At 37.7% G+C, this 22,528-nt stretch overlaps 1 protein-coding gene across 2 annotated transcripts in view; it reads left to right on the top strand.

Annotated features, from left to right (window-relative positions):
* The window catches only part of elavl4 (ELAV like neuron-specific RNA binding protein 4), a 72,446-nt gene that overhangs the window by 14,073 nt on the left and 35,845 nt on the right, over positions 1-22,528 (top strand). For both annotated transcript variants that reach the window (XM_088926749.1, XM_088926750.1), the window contains exons 2-3: positions 7,319-7,405; positions 12,274-12,514. In XM_088926749.1, the coding sequence (XP_088782875.1) occupies positions 7,319-7,405; positions 12,274-12,514 (328 nt within the window). The remainder of the gene's footprint in view (positions 1-7,318; positions 7,406-12,273; positions 12,515-22,528) is intronic.

Below are 22,528 nucleotides of genomic sequence, written 5' to 3' on the forward strand. Positions count from 1 at the left end.
TTTTAGTTCTCTATGTCATGCAGTAGGATGTGTTTCTGGTCAGAGTTGGATCTTTAAATGTTTGTGGCTTAAAGAATGCTTCACCATGAGACCAAGGAGAACTGTCTGTGTTACCTAGCAGAAAGCGAATGCCCATGTTCACAGTTTTTTTTATAAAGTTCAGTTGGTATACTGTAGAAGATAGCATTGTCACCTTATACCTTATATCCTCTAAAAAGTCCTGGTTTTCGTTAGCTCTTAATATTAAAAACCGAATGGTGTCCTAACCGAATAACAATGCAGTTATGAATACCTTTTCAAAATGTTTAAACAGAAAGTCTCACTCCCTTTGTTTCTTTTCCTCAGAGCACATTTCAGGTATCTTCATGTAGTTCTATGCACCCCAGTTACCTGTGGAATTTGAAGGTGCAGTTGTGTTGGAGAAAAAAATTCAGCCAGGAGAAGTACTGTAAATTCAATGTAGGATAAAGAGGGCTGCAGTCGTTCATTTAGTAATGCAGGACATGAAAGACTCGGATGTGAAAAGGCAGAGGAGGTCCAGGGTCACCTAAGGCGGATATCATTTCTCTAAGGTCCGTTCACTGCAAACTGACCCCAGCATCACAATTCCACTTAGAGCCCTTTGACCTCAGAGAGCGTATGAAGATTAGAACAAAAGCGCCATGAGAAAAAACAAAATATTGATCCTGTAAAATGTGGCTCTGTATAGAAAAGTGAGCAAAGTTAAATGAAAAATTGCTTACATACCAAAATATTTATTATGCAGTGTCGCAGTCCGTTTGTGAAGCAGGCACCTTTATCGATCGTCCTGGAAATGACCGAGATTGCGATGGGCTGAGATTACGTTAATGATTGATTTGCTGAGGCTCCTATCGGACTTGCACGATATGGATAAAACTGGGATGTTCTGATGCAGGGAAAGCAAAATAAAAATCAATGGATAGGAGAAAAAAAATTTGGACCAGGTAAATGGTACTTAAATGAACTATTTCTCAATTCCCGTTGGTTTTTCATAACCGATTTTAACATGTGACTAGGCAAAGACAAGATATTTTTTGAGTGGCAGGTGATTTTGCCCATGCATTGATTCGTGGAAAAGGAGAATTGGTCAAATTTCTCATCTTGTAAAACCAAAGGAATTTCCCAAAAGGACTGTTAACTATCAAAACAGCTACATAACTAGAAATGTTTTTCCATCTTTTAAATCCACAGGAGTTCTGTCTCATACTGAAAGGCTCAATGCAAATGCCAAGCTCAGGTCTCTTACAAGGTAAAAATAAATCAATTATACAGCATCCACTGCTGATTCTTTTCCTGTGATATAAAAGTTCCCATTTTGTCTTTTACAACAAGGATGGGAAGAAATTATATTCCTTTAGGAGATTTGTCATGTTGTTTTTCATACCAAACAATATATAGCCAAACTGATTACTACTTTAATCACCTTGGTCACCTTGGTCAACAGAATGACAGTGTTTTATATTTATTTCAATCTCAATATAAAGGGAACTAGTAGAGATTCATTTTACTCATAAAGGTAAAAAGACAAATATTGAAATATAAATATTAAAAGGCTATAGTGTTTTTGATGCAATTAAATTACTACGGCAAGACGTATTACAAGCTAGTGACCTTGGATGTGTTTTTTGGTTTGTCTATTTAAGTTTGCTGAATTTAAAATAAAATATGCTCCTGGCATTTTAGCAATTACCAAAAACAGATTCGTTATCTACAGCAATAATTTGGTAAGCCTCTAAAATGTACTCTGTCAACGTATTATAATTATAAGAATAAGAGAATATTCAAAGTATTTACAATGCTATACTTCTAAGATGATTTATTTAGAAAGACTTCTAGACAGAGGATAATAGAAGTGACAGGCTACCTGGTATTACACTTGGTGCTCATGGCACCAAAGCAAGGCTTAAGTAGATTAACTCCTAAAACTCTGTGGATGAGTCCCTGCAGGTGATGAGGGAAGATGGGTATTAAAGCATCACATATTGCTGTTTCTTGTCCACAAGGGTGTGCAGTAATGGGCATGTTTAATGAGAACCAAAAGCGAAGCAAAACAATGAAATTCTGTTGTGGTGTTTGAATAAATGTTCTCGGTGACCTCTGTCGTGTGTCAGGCGTTGGCAGTTAGTTCTGATGCTGTGGTGTCCTGCTGCACTGCAATGTCACAGCGCGAGCTGGAGCGCTGTCAGTGGAAATTGATCGCCTTCGCTTGTTTTGACTGCGGGCTTTGTAGCAGTACACCTGTGACTTAAGAACACCTCTAGAGAGAGATAGGGCTGTTTAAGGATGTAAACCTGAGAGCTGTAATGGCAGTAGTCAGCCTAGTCATGGTTCTGGTTATCTGCTTTCTAGCCTAGATCAGACAGGAGGGAAATTGTGAAAGTTTAGCAGTGCTGTAGTGCTGCAATTCATCACAACCCGTGGCCAGATATGGAAGAGAAGGTGTTAACTAAGAACATAAAGAAGGTTACAAATGAGAAGAGGCTTTTAGCCCCTCTAGTCTTTTTGGTAGTGAGCAGTTAATTGATCCAAGAATCACATCCAGCCGTCTCTTGAAAGAAGCCAGGGTATTGGTTTCAACAACATGGCATGGAAGGGTGTTCCGTACTGTCACGACAATTTAGGTAAATTTCCCATTGTTCTTGATTTTCAATTATCAGTGTAAATATGAATAGTGCTTCCTGTCTGGAAAACATTTAGCACAATTGTAAATGCGGTTGAGAAAGCAGACTACGCCTTTGGAATTTTTCCTCAGAAAGTATTGTATATTCAGACTCTTCTTCTGTCAGTCCCTGTGAATACTGGATCTCATGTGAGAGTATTTGATTTGACACACAGCTGTTTTGTTTTACTTGTATCAGGCTCACTTTGACATTGCTGTACCTGCTACAAGAATCCTCCATACAGACAACCAATACTGGTCAGCTGAGTGGTTTCACCCGTTATCATCTTAGACTTACAGCTGCGGTTGCCAGAGTGACAGAAAGTGCCGGAACCTCGGCAGTGCTGGCTGATGTGCGACCAGTCATCAAGATGCTTTCACAATATTAAACAGTTTATGAACCATCCTGTGCAACATTGTGTATAAATATTAAACTCACTTGTACTACACAGCCACATGTATGGTAATTTAAATTTAGTTATGTGATAGGCAGTACTGTTAAATTCCTATTTTTCTCTTGTTTATCTAAGTAACATTACTCTCTGTTTCAACAGTACATTGTTTACAATGCATTTTTTCCTACATAATGGAACACATTCATGTTTCCCAAATATCTAAGAGCACATTGTAAGACCTCTTTTCATGTTACTGTCTTCTGCCTCTGTTGACACGAGGGTCTTGTGAGCTCACAACAGTTTTTATTTCTCTTATTTTTCTTTTCCTTGAGACCTGTCATATTATAGAAAGTGACATCTGGATGAGTAGAAAGCAGATTAATTAACATTTAGAGTATTCAGCAAAAATTAGCTCTTGGTTCTGGAACATTCTATGGAGATGAGATTATATGCTGCAGCAGTGAAGCCTCTAGCCAGCATGACGATGGTAGAAAATCTGGCCTACGTAAATTCTTTCTTGGTTGGCATTAAACTCAATTTCCTGAGCCACCCTCCACCCCCGTGTCTTTCTTGAGAAAGTGATTATCTTTGTGAGACTTCCTGGTTAAATAGAGGTAAATAAAATTGTTTAGCTCTGAGGGACTGCAAACACAACTATAAAGGTAGCATCTACAGTATACTTCCATAGCAGCTGCTATAGAGAAATTCATATTTTAGGAAAACTAAACAAAATTCATAGGACAGGTGAATCCGGGAAAAAATGTAGGAGTTATAATTTTCCATTGGAAGGTACCTAAAGTTTTAACAGTGTATTTTTTTGGTCTGATATTGGGAAATAAGCAGATATTTTGCCTGTCTTTACACACAAAGACCGACACAGGACATTTTTCAGCAGCTGTTTGTAGTGAAGATGTGCTGCAGTGTAGGGAGCCAAAGATTCTGCAGAGTTGGTTAATATGATCTTGTTGACATTCTCATCGATAGCAGCTTCAGCACTGCTAGAGGTTGGTTAGAAATAAAAGTATTATGCGCAAAATTTGTTGCATTAACTACACTAGTTTGCAAGTGTTAAATATGTCAGGAAAAATATAACAGTTTATGATCAAATTCACTTCCTTAAGAAATCTGCTTGTAATTAGCACATATCTGTATATCAGTGTATTGTCCATACAAAGTCACGAGATTAAAACCACTGTCTATTGCAATTATGTAACGTTTCCACATACAGTACTTGTGATCTGAGATTCTTGTGTGAATGATGTGTGTACGTGTTTTCAGACTCTAATTGACACCTAGTAGTTTGAGCTTCATAGCTCATTTAATAAAACTGCCTAACCTTTGCATGTATATGTCTATACATAGTACTTTGCAACTGCTTGGGTTATTTTCAGTGTTATGAATTTAAAGGGATTTTTTTCTAACATGTTATCGATATATTAATAATAAGGTAGTTATTATGCAAAGTTGGAAACGATGTCCTAGAGTGCTTTGCATGACGTTTTTATGACATTTCTTCAGTAGTTCTAGAAAATCATAAACTCTTTTATTGCATTATGTAACATATGTAAAGAATTTGCTAATTTATTTATCTTGAATGTGAATTATTTTAAAATGTTTAAAAATATATGTATATATAAAATATATATATACGCAAGCATTAAAAGCTTATTTGTCATTGAAATAACCCAAGTGTTTGAAGAATACTAGTATATATAATACTAGTATATATATACTACTAGTATATATATACTACTAGTATATATACACACATAAATTCTTTTTTTTACATGCAGTATCTTTTCCCTGTCTCTACCATCCTATCATCTCTGCATCCATTTTATTCTAAGCTTGTTAATATACTTTAAAGGAAATTCTATGTTAATGAGCATGCTTGATTTTTCACTTATTCAGACCCCTTAAACAGAGTTCATACTCCTTGCTGCAAACTACTTCTGCTTCAGTGACCACAATTCATCCTCAATTAACCAGCATATTTTACCCTTTCCAGCTATGTCTGATAAGAGCGAGTTACTTACAGGGGAGACAATTTGCCAAAGAGCATGAGCTCTCCTGCTTTCCCACCACACACCCTCCCAAGGCAGCAAGTTCCTTACAGTACATACTGTATATTGAGCAATGAATTGAATCAGGCTCTGGCCCAGTTACAGATGTAAAGAGCTTGTAATGGGTTATGAAGCAACTAACACAGGACGATTGATAAGATATACTGGGCTAAATGATGAAAATGCATCTTAAAATTTCAAATGGCAAGAAAACAGAACAAATAAGAAGGCTCATTTCATGTGAAGTTCGTCACCAGAATTCTCAACCTGCTTTGATTTTGATTAAATTTCCCATGGTCAAAGTGTAAATATTTGGCATAAGGGCTCCTGTTCAGCTGCAATAGTCCTTCAATATTTGACCCATTTTGGACCCCACTCACTAAAATCAAAGGAGATCTAGTCAAACATGGCCTTTTTTTGATTGATGTCATTTATATTGGATCACACATGCTTTAACCCCCTGGTGGTAGTACAAAGTAGATTGAAGCAAGCCAGTGAAAATGAAGAATGATTTGTCAATGTTTGCACATTTCTGTTTTTTTCTGTGTTTGCTTCCCAGTCATTTTTTTTCTTTTAATTTTGTAAGCTCAAGTGTTCAGTAAAACAATACTCCTGAGGCTTAAAATGGCCTTGGACATAAAAGGAAGCCCTGAACTGCTGGTATCACATCCCTGCTGACACTGAGCTGGGGGTGAATTTTGCACCAGTGAAATACAGACATTTCTTATTGAAAGTAGGGCCATTACAGAGACATGTGACTGGAAATGATTTAATGTCCTGTCCTATCTAGGAATGATTTATAGGGTCTTAGAATGACTTCCATTTGATATATTTTTGACACTTCTGGCTTAGTTCTGTCTTAATTCCTTGATATACATAATGCCTCCCAAACTGGGATTTTCCAAGCGGGAAGACTAGGCACTTGCCTAGTTGTCCCCCCTGAAATTATAGTTGGAGCTGGAGTTAAAAAATAAAACAGTGGGTTTCATCTACAGAGGTCACTTAAAACTTATCTCACTCACTGAAACCCATTACGAATCATTTTATCTCCAGAGGGAAAATAAAAAAGCAACTGGCAACATTGTTTGGAACAGGTTATTAAGCAGTATCTGAGGTGAACTCTGTATGTAATGTAACTGAAAGCCCCCAGGCCTGTTGTAGTGTGAGCAGGAGATGGAGAACAGCAGGGTCAGCTATCAGACGGAGGTTGTAGACTGTGTCATACCAGCTATCAGCCACCATGGATAGGAGGCCAGGCCGGGCTTGGCAGAGAGCTTAATGATCTCACATATCCATTTGACCCCACAGTACAGAGATGTTCATAATGTCGAAGAATAGCAAGGTGTTAGATTAGTCATAGCCTGGTAAAATGTAGATTTACATGACAAATCATCCTCTTTAAAATGTATGTGTACAATGTTCTTCACAAAGAAAATTGTGATATATAAGAGCCCCCGGTCTTCACTAATGCTAAAACAAGGGTGGTGTCTGGAAAGGAAAGGATGTGTTTCAATAACACAAACTCCCTATGCCATCCAAATGGTATACTGAAAAACTGGAATATTGGTTTGCCAATTGATACAATTGATTGTGCAGCTTTTGCACATCTCAACTAACAGTTAAAAAGAATCTGAATGACCCCCCCCCCCCCCCTTTCCAGTTGCTCAAATGATTCTTCCCTCTTTTGCTCTTGTTTTCCCGGATGCTCTTCAGTGCATTTCTCCAATTTCATTTGTCTCCAGAACAAAAGGTCACCCTAATGGTCTCACCTTTCTCCTAAATTGGCTGCTTTAGCTACGAGTACCACATCTGCAATTCATTCAGCATGCTCCTTTTCACCTCGGAGGTTTGTCGAAAACCTTGTTTACCTAACCCGGAGGGTCTGTTCTCACACGGTTCGCTCCGGTGGCTAACTGACATTTTGGCAATGTGAGGGAAACTGGAACAGCAAAACAAACAAACAAACAAACAAACAAAACAACTAGAAGATCCAAACCGAATTAGGACTGGCTCAAATCACAGGGCTGCCGCTTCTGTGTTGCTGAGTGGAACCGGAGTGACGCAGTGTGAGAAGAGGGTCATCGGTGGGTCTTGGCGTTATTGGTGACCGTGGGGTTTTGCTTGAAATAATGGCTAGCCCTTTAGAACGGCATGTTAAATCTTGACCTGAAACCTCCTAGGGATCGACAGAGACACAGTGGCGTCAGGCAGAGCTCCCACAGCTGCAGGGCTGGGCAGAGAAGGGAATGCTGACACAGCCAAAGATGGTAAGGAGACAGTCACAAATCGCCTTTTCAAACGCGGTGCTAAGCTTCCCTCTGATGTAGCCTGTTGCGGTGCTAGATCGTGCATTGATGCTGGAAGCGAAGACTAATGCTGGGTAGAACTGTGAGATCTCTGTCGTGTGAAAACATACAATTTGCTACATAAATGAGATGTTTTGGATTCAATTGTTTAGATGCTATTTTGCACGCTTAAGTAATGGCCAGCTATCTTGGAATCCAGTTCCATAATTTGCACCTGCTATGTACAGTTGTTCTGCCTAATTATTACCTGCTTGTAAAGATGTTTCTTTCTAAAGTGTGTTGGGCCTGTGAAGACTCTTAAATGAAGATAGCAGAACAAAACCTGAGACCGAATTGAATTAACTTCAGAAGGCTACTTTTTACACATATTTTATGTATCCAAAAATTTATCAGCATTCAGGAAACCCTTAGAAATGGAAAGTTCTGTGGACATAAATACACCATGAATCACACCTGAATTACACCCACTCCCTATGGATTCTCAACATCTCTGCATGGCTAACCCCTACCCAAATTGGAGAACTGCAGGCGAACTGCTTCTCTTCAGACTCCCACCTACAGACATTCTTGAAGGCAGTGTTTTTACACTGATACGGCTTCAACACATTTACTCAAGGATTTTTATTTTTAATGGTTTGGGCAATTATTTCCTGAGGCTCCAGGCCTTTACTCTCAAAGCCTTAATGAGCATACCATTTGTTTTAGTTTTAGTTCTCTATACATAAAAATACAGTAGGTTTTAATACGGAAACTGTCATGTTGCCAAAATTAATTAGTTATTTGTCATTAATTAGGCTATATCAGCCTGTTTTGTTTTACTTAAGAGGTGTCCGTGTATCTACATATACAGTATGTTGATGCAGGTAATGTTTGACTTTGTTGCAAAGCTGTTGCACAACTTTTGCACAATTTTTTAATTCCCAAGTAGACTCAAGTGAGTGAAACATAAATCCTCTTTTTAACACCTACGTTGTTTCCTACTAGATTTACATCATTAACCTTTCACTGTTATTTTTACACAAGTAATAAGCTCTCTTTCATCTGGAGCAAATGGTTATTTTACTTAAAATCTTTATTTAAAGAAAATATCAAATTAACTTGCAATGGGTAGGATTCATCTTTGAACTGCTTCAGCTAATATGTTTCCCAAGCAAGATGGATCCGGCGCATAGAGCCTAGACTCTTAACATTGTATATCTCAGGAATTGTAACAAAGTTAGACACCTCACAGACTAGATGTAGTCATATGGTGCTACTCTGATGTTTGAAATAGTATTCAGGCTTATGTCAAGCAGCCCATGATCAAAGTTAACAGTTTAAGCTGTTCACATTTTAAAGTACTTCAGACAGATTGGAAAAGTAATAAGGTTGCTTGTGATGTCAGTGCTACAAACTGACCAGGAGTTCATATGGATCAGGGTTCAACATATCATTACCTGGGCCTAGCAAAAAAGAATCAAGTCAGGATAGGGAGTCGAGAGCCTTCTATTGAAGGCTGTGTTTGACCTCAAATTGACACTGAAGCTTAGTCATGTGAATGCTGGCACTGTATTTAAGCAATAAATATAGCAAAGACAGAAACAAATGGTTTATCAATGGCAATGTTTTGTCTTCATCACTCAGATAGTGTTATATATATAATTTAAATATTTGTAATTTCCATTACTTTTAGGGGTGTATAGAGGACGTACAAAGGAAAAGGAATGGTTACCAGGGTCTGATTAATTTGGAAAAAGACACGGCAGTCTGCTTGAACTAATGGTGAAAGATGTGATCTTTCATTGAAACCTTAAGGCTGGTGTCCTGTTGAGTTTTGAGTGCTTTTTGATTGAAAAGCTCTGCAGGTATCATAAACACATTTCATAAATGAAAAAAAAACTCTTAATAAAATTTTAAAAAAACTTTCTCTTCAGGTGTCTTGTCCTTTCATAGATTGAAAGTCACTTCAGATTTTGACGCATTTTGAAAATATAACATAAAACACATTGGAAGTAGACTGAACTTCAAATTTAGAAATTGATATTTGAGTATCTATATTTAAGTATTTGCAGTGCCCTACTCACAAATAAACATGATATAATATTGAGGAACATTATTAACTACTTATTTAGCTAGTGCTTTTATCCAGAGCAACGTACAGTCACACCCATTAATACAGCTGGGTATTTTACTGGAGCAATTCAGGTGAAGAATCTAACTCAAAAGCATAGGAGCAGTGTCTCATGAAGGATTTGAACCCACAATCTTTCAGGTACATGTTAAGAAGCCTAACCACTGCTCTACACTACCACCTGCGTGTCTGCCTGGACCAGCTGTTTGCTAATGCAGTAATGTCTTCAAATGTTGTTTTTTCTTTGTGCCACTACAGTATGTGCATTGATGTTTTCTTGAAGCATTTTTTTGTCATTTTCACAAAGCTGATTTGAATATTCTGCTTAGAGTCTTTTGGGTGATATATTTTTAAAAAGCACATTAAGCAAAATTATGTCGTCTGTGACAGAATGCCAAAACCCATGTTAAATCTGTCAGTTCTCATATTTCTGTAATCTTCTGTGACTGGCTTTCCACAGATTTTATTGGCAATTTGTGAAAATAGAATTTAGAAGCTATTATCCAGTAATCCTAGCATCAGTTGTAGAATTCAACATATTGCACAGTCTATAATGTGAGTCCCTGTAACACTATTTTTAAGTTGAAGAACGGAACATTTGACAGATGAAAGGGGGTGTAGGCATTTCTTTATCACCTGCTGTAGTTTAGTCATTAGTTGATACACTTTGCTAATTAAATATCTGGGCATATTCTGAAAGACAGTCCTCTCTCAAATGAAGTATTTGATCACCAAGACGTATTACATCCCTGTCTTTTAACCGTTACTTGCTGGGATAGGCTCCAGCTCCCCCGTGACCCCCCGGGGGACCCCCCGTCCCCCGTGACCCTGAATTGAATGAAGCAGTTACAACATGATTTAATGGACACAATACATTTGCACCAACAGCCCATATGCTGTAGGTGTCCAGTGTTGATTATAGGCATACAAAGAATATATTGTATATATGACACAGGTTTATTTTTGTACCTCGGTTTTAAACCAACTACCTGCGTAAAAACAGATTCAGAGAGAATTATTGATATAGATTTATATGGTTGAATCTTTTTTATCCAATTGTTTCTCTCTTTATTAGAGGTATAAATCCAACCGATAAAGCTGACACGATGTCAAAACTGATTTCACAAAATGATATTTTCCAGTATTTGGAGATTCAATTATCAAAATTGTTAATAAGAGTTATTGCTATGAAATGGGAAACAACTTATCATTGAATAATGTAACGTTAGCACTTTATTTTTAGTAAATCGTTGTGAGGGTTTAAAGTTAGATAAAAAAACATTTAGGGATTTTTGTGCTTAACATATTTCACTTTCCATGAATGTAGAAAAGATGGTGACAATTTGGAGGGGAAAAAATCTTTTTTAGTTTCACTTATCATTAATCTCTTTATTAGATTTCACATAGTAAAGTTTGCAAAATATTTCTTTTGGCCAAATTATTTAAACATGATTTTTTAAACATGCTGACTGAATATGTTACAACTACTTTACATATTATTGTGAGCTCTAATTTTAGGCTTTCAGATTATTCTGAAAACTATGAGTTATTTCTTTGCAGTTATAACTTTTAATTAAGACTTAATGACGAGTTAACTGGCTTGAATATCACATAACAGGTTAGGGTTGCCAATATGATAACTTCTAATGTATTTAAATCCCTTGAATTTGCCATCCTGTTTTTTCATAATGGTGTAATCCAAATTTCAGTTTAACCTCCTATGTTCTACACAAATAAATGTGTTACCTCAGTTCTCTAAGTAAAACTCAAATCAAAATATGTTGGTATCAAACTGGCAGGGGATGAGGATAAGGGAACCTTATATATCTCTATATCTCTGCTGAAGATTTGAAAGACTGTGGAAGGTTCATTGACCTGATCAAATTATTGAAGAAACGTTCCTCATGTTTTCATATTCTTCTGGGCTTTGCATGAAATTTTCAAACCTTTCATGCTGTGGTGTTATCCCCTCACACACAGCCTTGGGCCCAATTAGATACCATCTACAAAACAGGCCAGAAGTGACTGAATGGCCTCTTCTCATTTGTAACTTTTATTATGTCCTGTTAGGCAGACAGGAACCTGAACAACAATGATGTAGTTAAAGAGTTTAAAACAACAGTGAGCAAAACCAGCACATCCGACACGCAACGCTTTAGCCGCACAGCTTCGATAAGTGGGTGATAGAAATTAGCATTCTGTAACGATGATTCAAATTATAAAATTAAACGCACATTTTATGCTAATGGGTGAATACATTTGGTGGCAGTCAGAATCTTAAAATAAGTGTTTGCTTGAAGATAAGCGCACCAGACTCTGACTTCTTCAGTTTCTTTCCCCAGGGGTGATCAGCTCTACTTCAAACACCTGCTCCTCAACCAGATTGCTAAACGAGCCGCAAACATTGTTCCACATGACAGCAAAGCCATGCTGAAGGGCTCTCATTGTTTCCCTGAATATTTCAAGAAAGGGCGACTTCGTATATCTGAAAAACTCTGTGTCCCAGAGGATTCAGATTTGACTATATCAAAAGTAGAGAAGATGTATTTTTTTCGGGGGGTTCATTAGTTTTGCTTCAGGGCTGGGGGCACTTTGGGTAAGCCGTACTTGTTTGCTGTTGGGGACAGCAGTTCCTCGTCAGTGGGTGCAAATAAAAATAGGCCACAATCCTGGTTCTTCAACCTCCTGGACTGAGTGGCCTCTCTTGTTCTCCTCCCAGATAATCAGCAACATGGAGCCTCAGGTCACAAATGGCCCGACGGCCACCACAGCCAACGGGCCCTCCAGCAACAGCCGGAGCTGCCCGTCCCCCATGCAGACTGGCAGCTCCACTGATGACAGCAAGACCAACCTTATCGTCAACTACCTGCCCCAGAACATGACCCAGGAAGAGTTCCGCAGCCTCTTCGGCAGCATCGGAGAGATTGAGTCCTGCAAGCTGGTCCGGGACAAGATCACAGGTAACTCAGTGAGGACAGAGTGGGGCTCGGGGGCTAAACTGAGACACCTGGATGGAAACTGAGCCCTGGCCTGTTTTTTGCTCATTGGCTTCCAAGTTTTTGTTGGACTGAGAAGAAACACTCATATGATTCAACATTTTTTTAAACATTCATACAGTTCCCTGTAATAAGTGTTTTGTTATTGCCCTATTGTTCAAGCAATTACAGAAAAGCAATCAAAAGCAAAGCAAAAGAGGTATTACATTTTCACTTTTTACTTAATTTATTCTTGCCTAATCCCTGTGAAATAAGTTTTTGTGAGGCAGAACTGGCTAGTGCTGGCAACGTGAGAGGGGCTTTACCGGGAGACAGTAATAAGATTTAAATATTTCTCATGTTTTCTCCGATTATTATATTATTTTTCTTTACCCTGAAGTTGCTTTTGCTGAAATAATGCAGGTTCACCAGTTGGAAAGCCATGCTGGATTTTCAAATCAAAAGAAGATGCAAAAGTAAGGAAAAGAGTCTGTCTCTGAAGTGACCTCAGGGTCTGATTTTTGATAAATGACCTGCTCCAAACTGTAGTTGTAGTCACTTTTGTTAGGCTAAACTTGAAGGAAAAGAAAGTGGATGCAGATTGAATTTCCTAGATTTGGGTTTGCTCATGATATCAATCAAAATGACTTTCTCGATTTTGCTGTGATCTTTTCATTATACTCTTTGTGAAAAGTAAAAACACAGTATGCTGCCTCATACTTACTTGACAGGTTGTGGCTATTGTGAGCCACAGTTAAATGCTCTTGCTTTGTGGCAATGAAAGGAATAAAAAACAATGTCTACCATACGCCTCTGATTTTTTACAAGATGGTATAGATATAAAAATTTCAGCTTTTTTGAGACACGTTTCTTAAATCCAGATTCATGAGATTGGTGAGCACATTCAGATCGCTGTGCAGAATCAATCAACTTACTTTGAAAAGTCTTTCATGTGGTAAAGAGCTGTGAGGCAGCCAAGCACGGAGACAGTGAAAAAATGCCCGAGCGGTTTACTGCACCCTGGTTGAAAGCAGCTGTTTGATTGGAATCAGTTCTCTCGCATTCTCTCTGGCCCTACACGGGCGGTGATGCGGCTGCCAGAATTCAGCTGGCCCAGAGATTCCTAGCTAGACAGAGAGCAGAGGTGTGTAAACTGCATTCTCCAGCTAATAATGCATCTGATCCAGGACTAGTGAGTGGGTGGCAAGCAGATAGATGGGGAGGCTATTCTGAGATAATACCAGATAATGGCTTACATTTTATATCCTACTTAGCGACACTTCTGCGCTTGATAATCTTATTTAAAAGGCCAGGCTAATGCAACAAAGAGTTTAGCAACAAAGGGAAAGCACTGAGCTAATGTACTGTATGTCTGGACGGCATCACCTCTTGAATACAGGACATACAGTAGGTGGAGATTAAGGGTCAAAGTTCAAGTGAAATGCCGAAGCCCAAGCTTTGAGCACCAAGACGAATGTTATCGCCTTTAATTTGTCAGCGCAGTTTTTTCAGGACTGCTCCGTTCTGCCTTTTGAATAGACTCCATAATTGCAAACTGGCAGATTTTTTCGATACTCTGGATGTTTCCGTCACACCCAGTGTAGCTTCAGCAACTGAACTTGGTGAAGATGAGTTTTCGATTTTTCGCCTAATCTCTTGTCAGAGTTGATGGATCTGAACCCATCAAGGGTGTCAGGAGCTTTCAAATTCATGCATTTCCACCAATTCCCATCGAGTTTAGCAGATAGTAGACTCCCTTACTTGCACTTGATCCTTTCCAAATCAGAGGCTACCATAATGTATGTGTTTAGTTATTCAGCTGATTAATCACAATTTGGCTTTACTTTTTTACATTTTTGCTGGTGTGATGTTGGAATTATCTCATAAATTCAAGTGTATCCTCACATACAGTATGTAATGATTGAGTGTAGGATTATGTTACTGTAGTTTACAGTATGTCTTCTTAATTAAACTCTTGAAATACACTGAAGATCGTTATTCATGTTTTTAAATACAATACACAGTTCAAAGAAATCCAGATAATAGATGCATTTCATTACACTGGCACAATGGCACCTGTACAGCAAGAGTGAAGTTATAATCATTATAAAATATTACTCAATATTTCTTCTGATGTTAACTCCCTTAAATCAACAATCAAATCAAGAATGTAACAGCAGTTGAGTATATCTCAATAGGCTGATCCAATACTAAAGACCAGAAGTTATACAGAATTTAGAATGAGCTGTTTCTGAAAGGTACTTTCATATAGTCAGTTCCTACGTAAACACATAGTCCCGGTGAAGCACCCTGATATGCTCCAGATGACGCACATCTTGAAAAGAAATATTTAAAGGAATATATTAAGGAAATGTAGGAACCATGGCCTTCACCACACACAAATGGAGCATTGGTTAGATGAAATCAGTTAGTATCCTCATTAACTGGTGACCTGGTCATCTAGTTTGGCTCTGACTAAATAATATGTGTGTGCTTAAAAGAACCCAACAAAGGAAAAGCTTGCCACATATCTGTGATTTGAACACATGGAGACGTCTCTGTATTTTTTCCCAAGTCTGAATGATATAAACACCTTTATACTACCATACAAAACAGCCCATATAAAACAAGTTATTTCAGTATACCCTGCTGTTGAACACTTGGTTATCTGATGAAATAGGTCCCAAAGGTCTATCAGGCATGCAGAAATGTATATATCAGTCTATTTCCTACTATAATATAGTCAATTCTATGTTCTAGCATACTAGTTGTAGTGAGATGTAGTGAAATGTGTGAAAACTCCATTTGTCATTTTGCAAGCATTCTACAAATGGTACATTTGTTAAAAATATGCACACTAACAATTGACAATAATGTTGAGACAAACTACAAATTGGAAATGTGTTCCTGTTTTCTCTGAAGGAATTAGTAGAGAAGGAAGGCTGTAATCACAGAATGAGTTTATACTTGGCAATTATTGCATGCAGCAAATTGGCTTATGTAACACAATGTCAGAGAGGTTGTTAATGTTTATGTACTCTTTCCGTTTTCTCATGAAAATGCCTCCTCCAAAACATCTTGGATTTCTCCATGAATTAAATTGTTTTCAGTAGCACCATCAGTTAATATTTGCTTGCAGTAACTGCTAACAAGAAAAACGGAGCCATTTGTATTAGCATTTTTGGAGTTTCAATTCAGAAGAATTGCCAACTTTTTGTCTTCTAAAATCATGGACTTGCTGGTTAGTTGGTATTAACATTATGTTGGATTGGCTGGAAACGGTTCCACCTTAAATCAATAATTGGCCATAAACTTATGATTCAGTGAATTGCTTTAGGCAAAAATCACATAGCTGGTACATACAGTAGCTGCAAAAGCTGAAAAAAATAATCCTGATCTCTGGGACTTCCATTATCTCCATGACATCCAGCAGTGCTTTGACCATCATTTTGTTGGGAGCCCAACAGAAAAAAATTAGTCAATAAAGGATAGAACATGGGAAACCAAAAAATATTGTAGTGTTACATATAAAAAATGTGCAAACATTTGGAGCAGTTTCTTTGTAGGTGATTTGTTCAGTCACCTGATTCAAGATCATTTGAGAGAGAAAAACAATTAGCAACATGTAGGTTTTAAGGATCACTCCCGGTTTCCGGTAATTAAACTATTCAAGCTCGATATATTGATCGAAAACTCACAGTCCAGTCTTTATAACTCATGATTTAAGAAGCTTTTAATATCTGCTGGATTGGGGCTGATCAGGATCAGGCAAGGATACCCCCGATTATCCATACAAGGTCTTCAGGCTGACATAATGTGCATGACTAATTTTTTTACATATTGGCTTGTTTGCATGTGCTGCATGGTGAATCTAAAGAAAGACAATTTCAGTCTCTGTATCTGTCTGACCAGTTAAAAGAAGGTTAGGTTGGCTAATACGGTATTAGGCTTCTAGGAACAGGAAAAGAAGTCACTGATTCTGAAAACCTTCACAGTACTGCATGCTAACCATTGAAGCCAATAATCTTCTGTATCATGTTGTGCTGTTCTGCACTATACCATAATAAAACAGCAGCTGACTAATTAATATTCATTGCACTGCAAGAACAAACTATGCAAAAGTCAGCAAAAAAAAGTGTATATGGAGTGTGATCCAATTTCATTACATTTTACAAAAATAAAGTAGTTTCTGCAGAGCAAGCCTAAACAGAATTTGCCTGCTGGTGTCTCTTGCATGAAAACAGGACAATAGATATCACTTAGAAAAGAGAGACTGATTAAACACAAATGTGCTTAAGAGTTATTTTTACAAATCATTGAGTAGCTCTGTGTAATGGCAGGGGGTGAGCTAGTTTTGGGGTCTGATAGTTTTGCTTTTAAGTGATTGCTGCTCAGCCGAGCTGATTTCCGTTTTTTTTTTCTTTCGCCTGCATCAGAGATTTAGGAGGCCCTTGTATCACGATGCAGGTTGTCCAGGTGCGCCTCACAAGTGTCGGCTGCCCATTATTTATACTCCATCTGGCCTGGCTCAGCGCTGCTCCCCTCCATGCTGCTGCTGCAGCCATGCCTTGCTGACAACAGTGAGGTACATGGAGGAGGCCATCTGACAGTCACTGGTGGCCCACAGCCCTGCAGGCTGCTACCGTCTTGTACAGATCAGAGACCTACAGTAGCTTGCAAACGGTCATTGTAAAACCCAGTTAACGTCCAGCCCAGTACTAGAGTTCCTTCTAACAGATACGTGGATATGGCTTTTTATCATAAACGTACAAGTAAAAAAAAAACACCCCACGATATAACAAAGGACCTCTTTCATTGAGCCGCTAAATTCAGGATTTAGAAATGAAAATGGAGGGAAATATTAAGGAGAGAGCGAGGAATAGCCATAAAGCAAACGTGTATTTTCCTCCCACAGCTCAAAACCATACTGGTAAGTTAATGGGCTTCTGGGAAAGTTGGCCCTGGTGTGAGTGTGTGTGTGTCCATGTGTGCCCTGCGATGGACTGGCATCCTCTCCCGGGTGTATCGTGTCTTGTGACCCCCAGGACCCCGTATTGGGTAAAGGGGTTAGAAAATGGCTGGATGGGTGGAACACACTAATTTAGGTTGATATAACCAACAATAATAGCTATAGCTTTCATTATATAAGTTGCTTTGCTTTAGATAGCAATATTTTAGAGGGATTCTGATGTTTTCTAATTTTCCTAACTACTGGGTAGGAAAACAGTTCTTCAGAATGACACCATCTGCTTTTATTGTAATGCAGTTAAATAAATGTACAAACGTTTTCTACATCTTTCCACTTTTTTTCATGTGGAACATGAAAAAAATCTCAAAACATTTTCCAGTTGGGCTTAATCTGTAGTATCCAGTTTTCTTAAGCAAACACCCAGCTCATAACGTTTAATGTAGACAAGTGCAGGGTACTATGGGCGGGTAATAAAAACAAATTCTAAATACTAAATGAGCTAGAAGAAGCTACTTCAGAAGAAGACTTAAGTTGTTTATGTCGACACATTATTACATCTTCTAGACAATGTGGGGAAGAAATTAAAAATGCAAACAAAATGCTAGGATGTGAAGTTAAAAGAGTAGAATTAATAAAGCAATGTTATTGTAAAATTGTATAATGCGCTGTTAAGGCAGTCCTCAAGCTATTCAGTAGTCTATCCATCTGCATTATGCTGATTAACAGTTATTATGCTGTTTATCAGCTTATTCTTTCACCCTTTTCCTTGAAAAACTAGCTGCCATCTAACACTTCTGTCCTTCTGTCTGTGACACCTCAGTGTAGTCTAGTGCTGTGCACTTAACTTAATCTTCTCAAGTTCCACTGGCCAATTAAACAACCCCATCCAGCTATCAGAAGAGCTCCTAGCTACTAAGATCCCTCTTTCAGTCTTATTTTGGTAAGGTACACACTCAGATAAAACAGCAACAGGTTTGATAACTTGTACCTTTCTTTAATAAGCATAGACACAGACTGGCAGACTGGCAACTCCCAATACTCAAACCTCTGGTATGTCCAATTGAACACCTGCTTCTGAATACTTTCAAGGACCATCTTGGCTCAGGCTCACACTGAGCCAAAATGGTGGCTTCCCATAGAAACCCCTTGTCACTAATACCACAGTTTTTAAAAATCAGCTTTGTATTTAAAGCCTTGGACTTGCAGTGAAGACATTATTATTTGGGTTATTATTGCTGTTTATTTAGATTAATAAGGAGTTCCTATAAAATATAAATTCTACAGTAAAAGATTAGTTACAATTTATGTAAATCTATTAAAAATGGCTTTGGATTAATTTAGCATTCTAATCAAAGCTTCGTTCTTAATATATTCCTTTCAGCATTTGTTTTGTACTGTAAAATTGAGGACAGATTTTATTGCAAATGCGAATGTGGCAGTTTCCAATAATTTATCAAGAGCACTGACTCTTGATAAGGCTGTGAAAATATCATGCTTTGCCTAAAACTGTTTTAGTTTAATTGCTGCAAAAATAAAATTGCTACAAATGCCCATATGATCTTAAGGAATGTTTTAATTATTTTTAAATTGAAAGGAAAACAATTTTTTTTTTCCTGGACTTTAAACATAGTAATTGAGGACAATACAAATACAGTCTGAATTATTTTATATTGTATTTTTAATTTTTGAACAAATTTTTAGATTTAGTTAGTGAACACATTGTGCATGTAAATAATAAAGACAAGACATTTATAACTATATATGGTTTAAAAAAATTATACTGCTGGGCCTCTAGTATAGTAAACAGTAGAAGTTTTAGAGTATTTTATGTTATGGGTCACACATTATCAAGTTTATACCCTCTTAAAAAGGAAAATTTTGGTTTGTTGTTCTCTTTGTTTGAGGGAAGGTGAATCTTCTTAAAATTCCCTTGCAAGGTAACAGTAGTATCTTCATTATCAGTAAGCATATTGCAGTTCTAAGCTTGAAAACCAGGATTTCTATGTGTACATGCCATTTCCTGTCATTAACCTCATATCAAAATTAATAAGCTCCATTTTTCATGCAAATAATGAGTTTCGAATTTTTAATTTTATTCTATGCAAGTTTCAAAACTAAAGTCAAGGAATTATAACAGCATTTGTGTGTGGAAAGTGGATGCATTTAGGCCAGTCTCTTGTGATAACGATTAATTCCATTGCATAATCAGTCTCCCAGTTTCCATTCCCTTCAGAGCTGGGACTTATGAATAATACCGGTGTCTCATGCACTGATAAAAGGCACGGGGACATTTTCTCTTCCCAGTGAAGAAGCTTCATGCTGTTTTCTGTGGCAATTAATACAATGCAAAGGAGCATAAAATTGCTTCCTTAGTGAAAAATTGAGCATAGAAAGCTCATAATCTTTGAATAATTTTCAGTCCAATTTGCAATATTGTAAACCGATGCGCCTTATACAGCACTCCTTAATACATGACAAACTGCATGGGGGGAAAAAACATCTGCTACACAAGCTCTGAATGTTTTAAAGGCACAATATCGTTCATGTAACAGCGTAGATTACTCAGAGTGAATGCAGATATGTAGCTTGTAGTATTAATATTAGCAAATGTATTCACATGGCCACTCGTAAGGCCAAAGTGAAAGGGCATTCCATGTGCACAGTTGAACATGAGTCAGCGGGTCCTAGGAGCTGGATGAGCAGGAGGGGAAGTGAGACAGCTGGCAGGACCTCCTGAGGGAGCTCTTTTTTCCCTGTGAAGGGCAGAGTGACCTGGGATGGGTTCGATCTAAGAGAGGGGGTGTGCACCTTGGAAAGCATCATCTTACAAGCACTGTGTGGTGAGCTCTTGAAACTCTGTGTGGCTGCATGCGACATCCCTAAGCCAGGCCGTCACGTCATAAACCTGCTATTACAGGGTGCGTCGGTCATATCATTAAGTTGCAAGAACAAGAAGCTTCCTGAAATTAAAGGCACAGAGTAAAAATTAATGGGGAATTTCTCTGAGAAAGATTTGACCTCACGCTCCTAATTTTTCATCACTAGAAAATTAGCATTCCTTAAGAAAAAGAATCCACTCTGCATTTCTTATGTTTGTTAATAATTATAAGGCAGGAAGGTTAAGTTTGACACAGCATACAGTATGCTGAAAAATGCCTCATAAATCAAAAATAAGCACACCAATTTCCAATAAAAATACATGTAAACAGGGCATATATTCTGGGTCCATTTCTGACCTGAGGGTTCAACTCCCTAATAGCATTCTTGTAAAATGTTTATGTAGCCATGCAAAAGTTATATTAAAACCTGATAGTTTTTAATGTTTGTTACTTTTATGCAAAATATGAAGGAAAGACTGTTGTTAGTGTTGGGTGGTGAGTAGATGCATCTGAGCGAGCCTTTTAAATTCCATTTATTTTAAAATCATGTGAATGAAATTGCAAACATTTTTCCCATATTTGTTATTTTAGCCAATTATTAATTATATTTTGTTCTTTCAAATCTTTTCTATATTAAATGTTAAGGTTGTTGATTTTGTTGTTTGTTGAAAGAAATTACTTTACATTCAGTATCATACTTTATTTTAATTGATTAACTGTCCTAAATTAAGAACTGGTATACATTCTTGAGACTAATTAGAAAAGAAAATGAGCAACTTGAGAGAAAATAAATTATGAAGTAGATATAATAGTAACAGTTATACGTTGTGGGTTGCTCAACTCTACAAACTAGACAAATAAAAACCATTGGATCAGAGTTTATCGGGTTATAGTTTGCTATTTCAAAACTTTAAATCACCTGAAATATCAGTAAAACATTTTTTAATAATAATGGGTCATCTATATTGTTTCAATATTCTACAGATACTGTACCTGCAGCTACAGTATAACTATTCTTATCCACAAAGAAACAGTAATATCTTAAAATCGTGTAATTAATTCTGAAGAAAGACATGAATGTGAAAAGTGAAAAGTGAGTGTATCACATGTGTAAATGAACAAGTCTGAAACAGCAGACGTGATGAAGGATACAGGTCTGTGTTCTGTGTTCTGTGTTCTGTGTTCTAGGGTATTGCATACTGAATGTGCAGTCACCTAAGGCTGGGAAAATTTAATAAAGTCAGATGGCTCTCTATTATCACAAGCTATTTACTGTGCAAGACCTGTGCATTGATTTAAAATAAAGGAACTTCGCTGCATACTTCATCTCATGAAGGTCATTTTGATATAGCTGTAACAGCTGATTGAGAATTCGACATCTGAGCTAAATTAACCTAAAGCACTGGCTGTACTTGTGTTGTGAAATATGATCATATTTGAAATAAGTGTTGCGTAATGCAAGAGCATGGAGTGCTACTCTAGTGCTGGATGCATTTTGCATGTGTTGAAAATCGGGCTGCTGATTTTCATTAATGTCGCATCATATTTCGTTATTATCTGCACAACATGAAAGAAGGCAAAGGCCTGGAAGTAGGGGGAGGTCCCACAGATCTTTTAGAATTCATACATACTGGAGAGGTTTCTAGGATAAGAAATCATATTTGTTTCTTATTGGCCTGGAACAGTTACATGGGAAACTGCATGGCTGGCAACTTAAGTATAGATGCAGTGGAAGATGCAATGATGAAAAAAAAAATATTTAGCAAGGGTATTGTTAAATCTTTTGCCAAAACAAGCTTCGAAGCCCATCAGCATTTTGTTTGACGCTCCTTTCAGTTTGACTTGTTCTGCCTGCTTCACTGTTTCCCTCCCTCTCTTGCTCCACTGTCCCAGACTCCCCTAGGGCACTGAGGAACCAGTAGTGGTTCTCAGCAGGCTGGTATATTTAGCCTGATGTCAATGGGATATCACAGATATACAGGTCTTTTCGTGCACAACCTTCCAAGACACCCAGGCTACGCAGATACTGCTCACATACTTCCCTGCCTCAAGTGTTGTTTGTAACTTGTAGAGTTACTTGTACATTGCTATAGTAATGGTTAGTTCTATTGTACAGAATACAGCTGGGCTCTTGCCGTTTTCTTGTTCGCA

Source organism: Atractosteus spatula, chromosome 11 (assembly GCF_055471065.1).
Source record: "Atractosteus spatula isolate fAtrSpa1 chromosome 11, fAtrSpa1.hap1, whole genome shotgun sequence".
Taxonomy (NCBI): Eukaryota; Metazoa; Chordata; class Actinopteri; order Semionotiformes; family Lepisosteidae; genus Atractosteus; species Atractosteus spatula.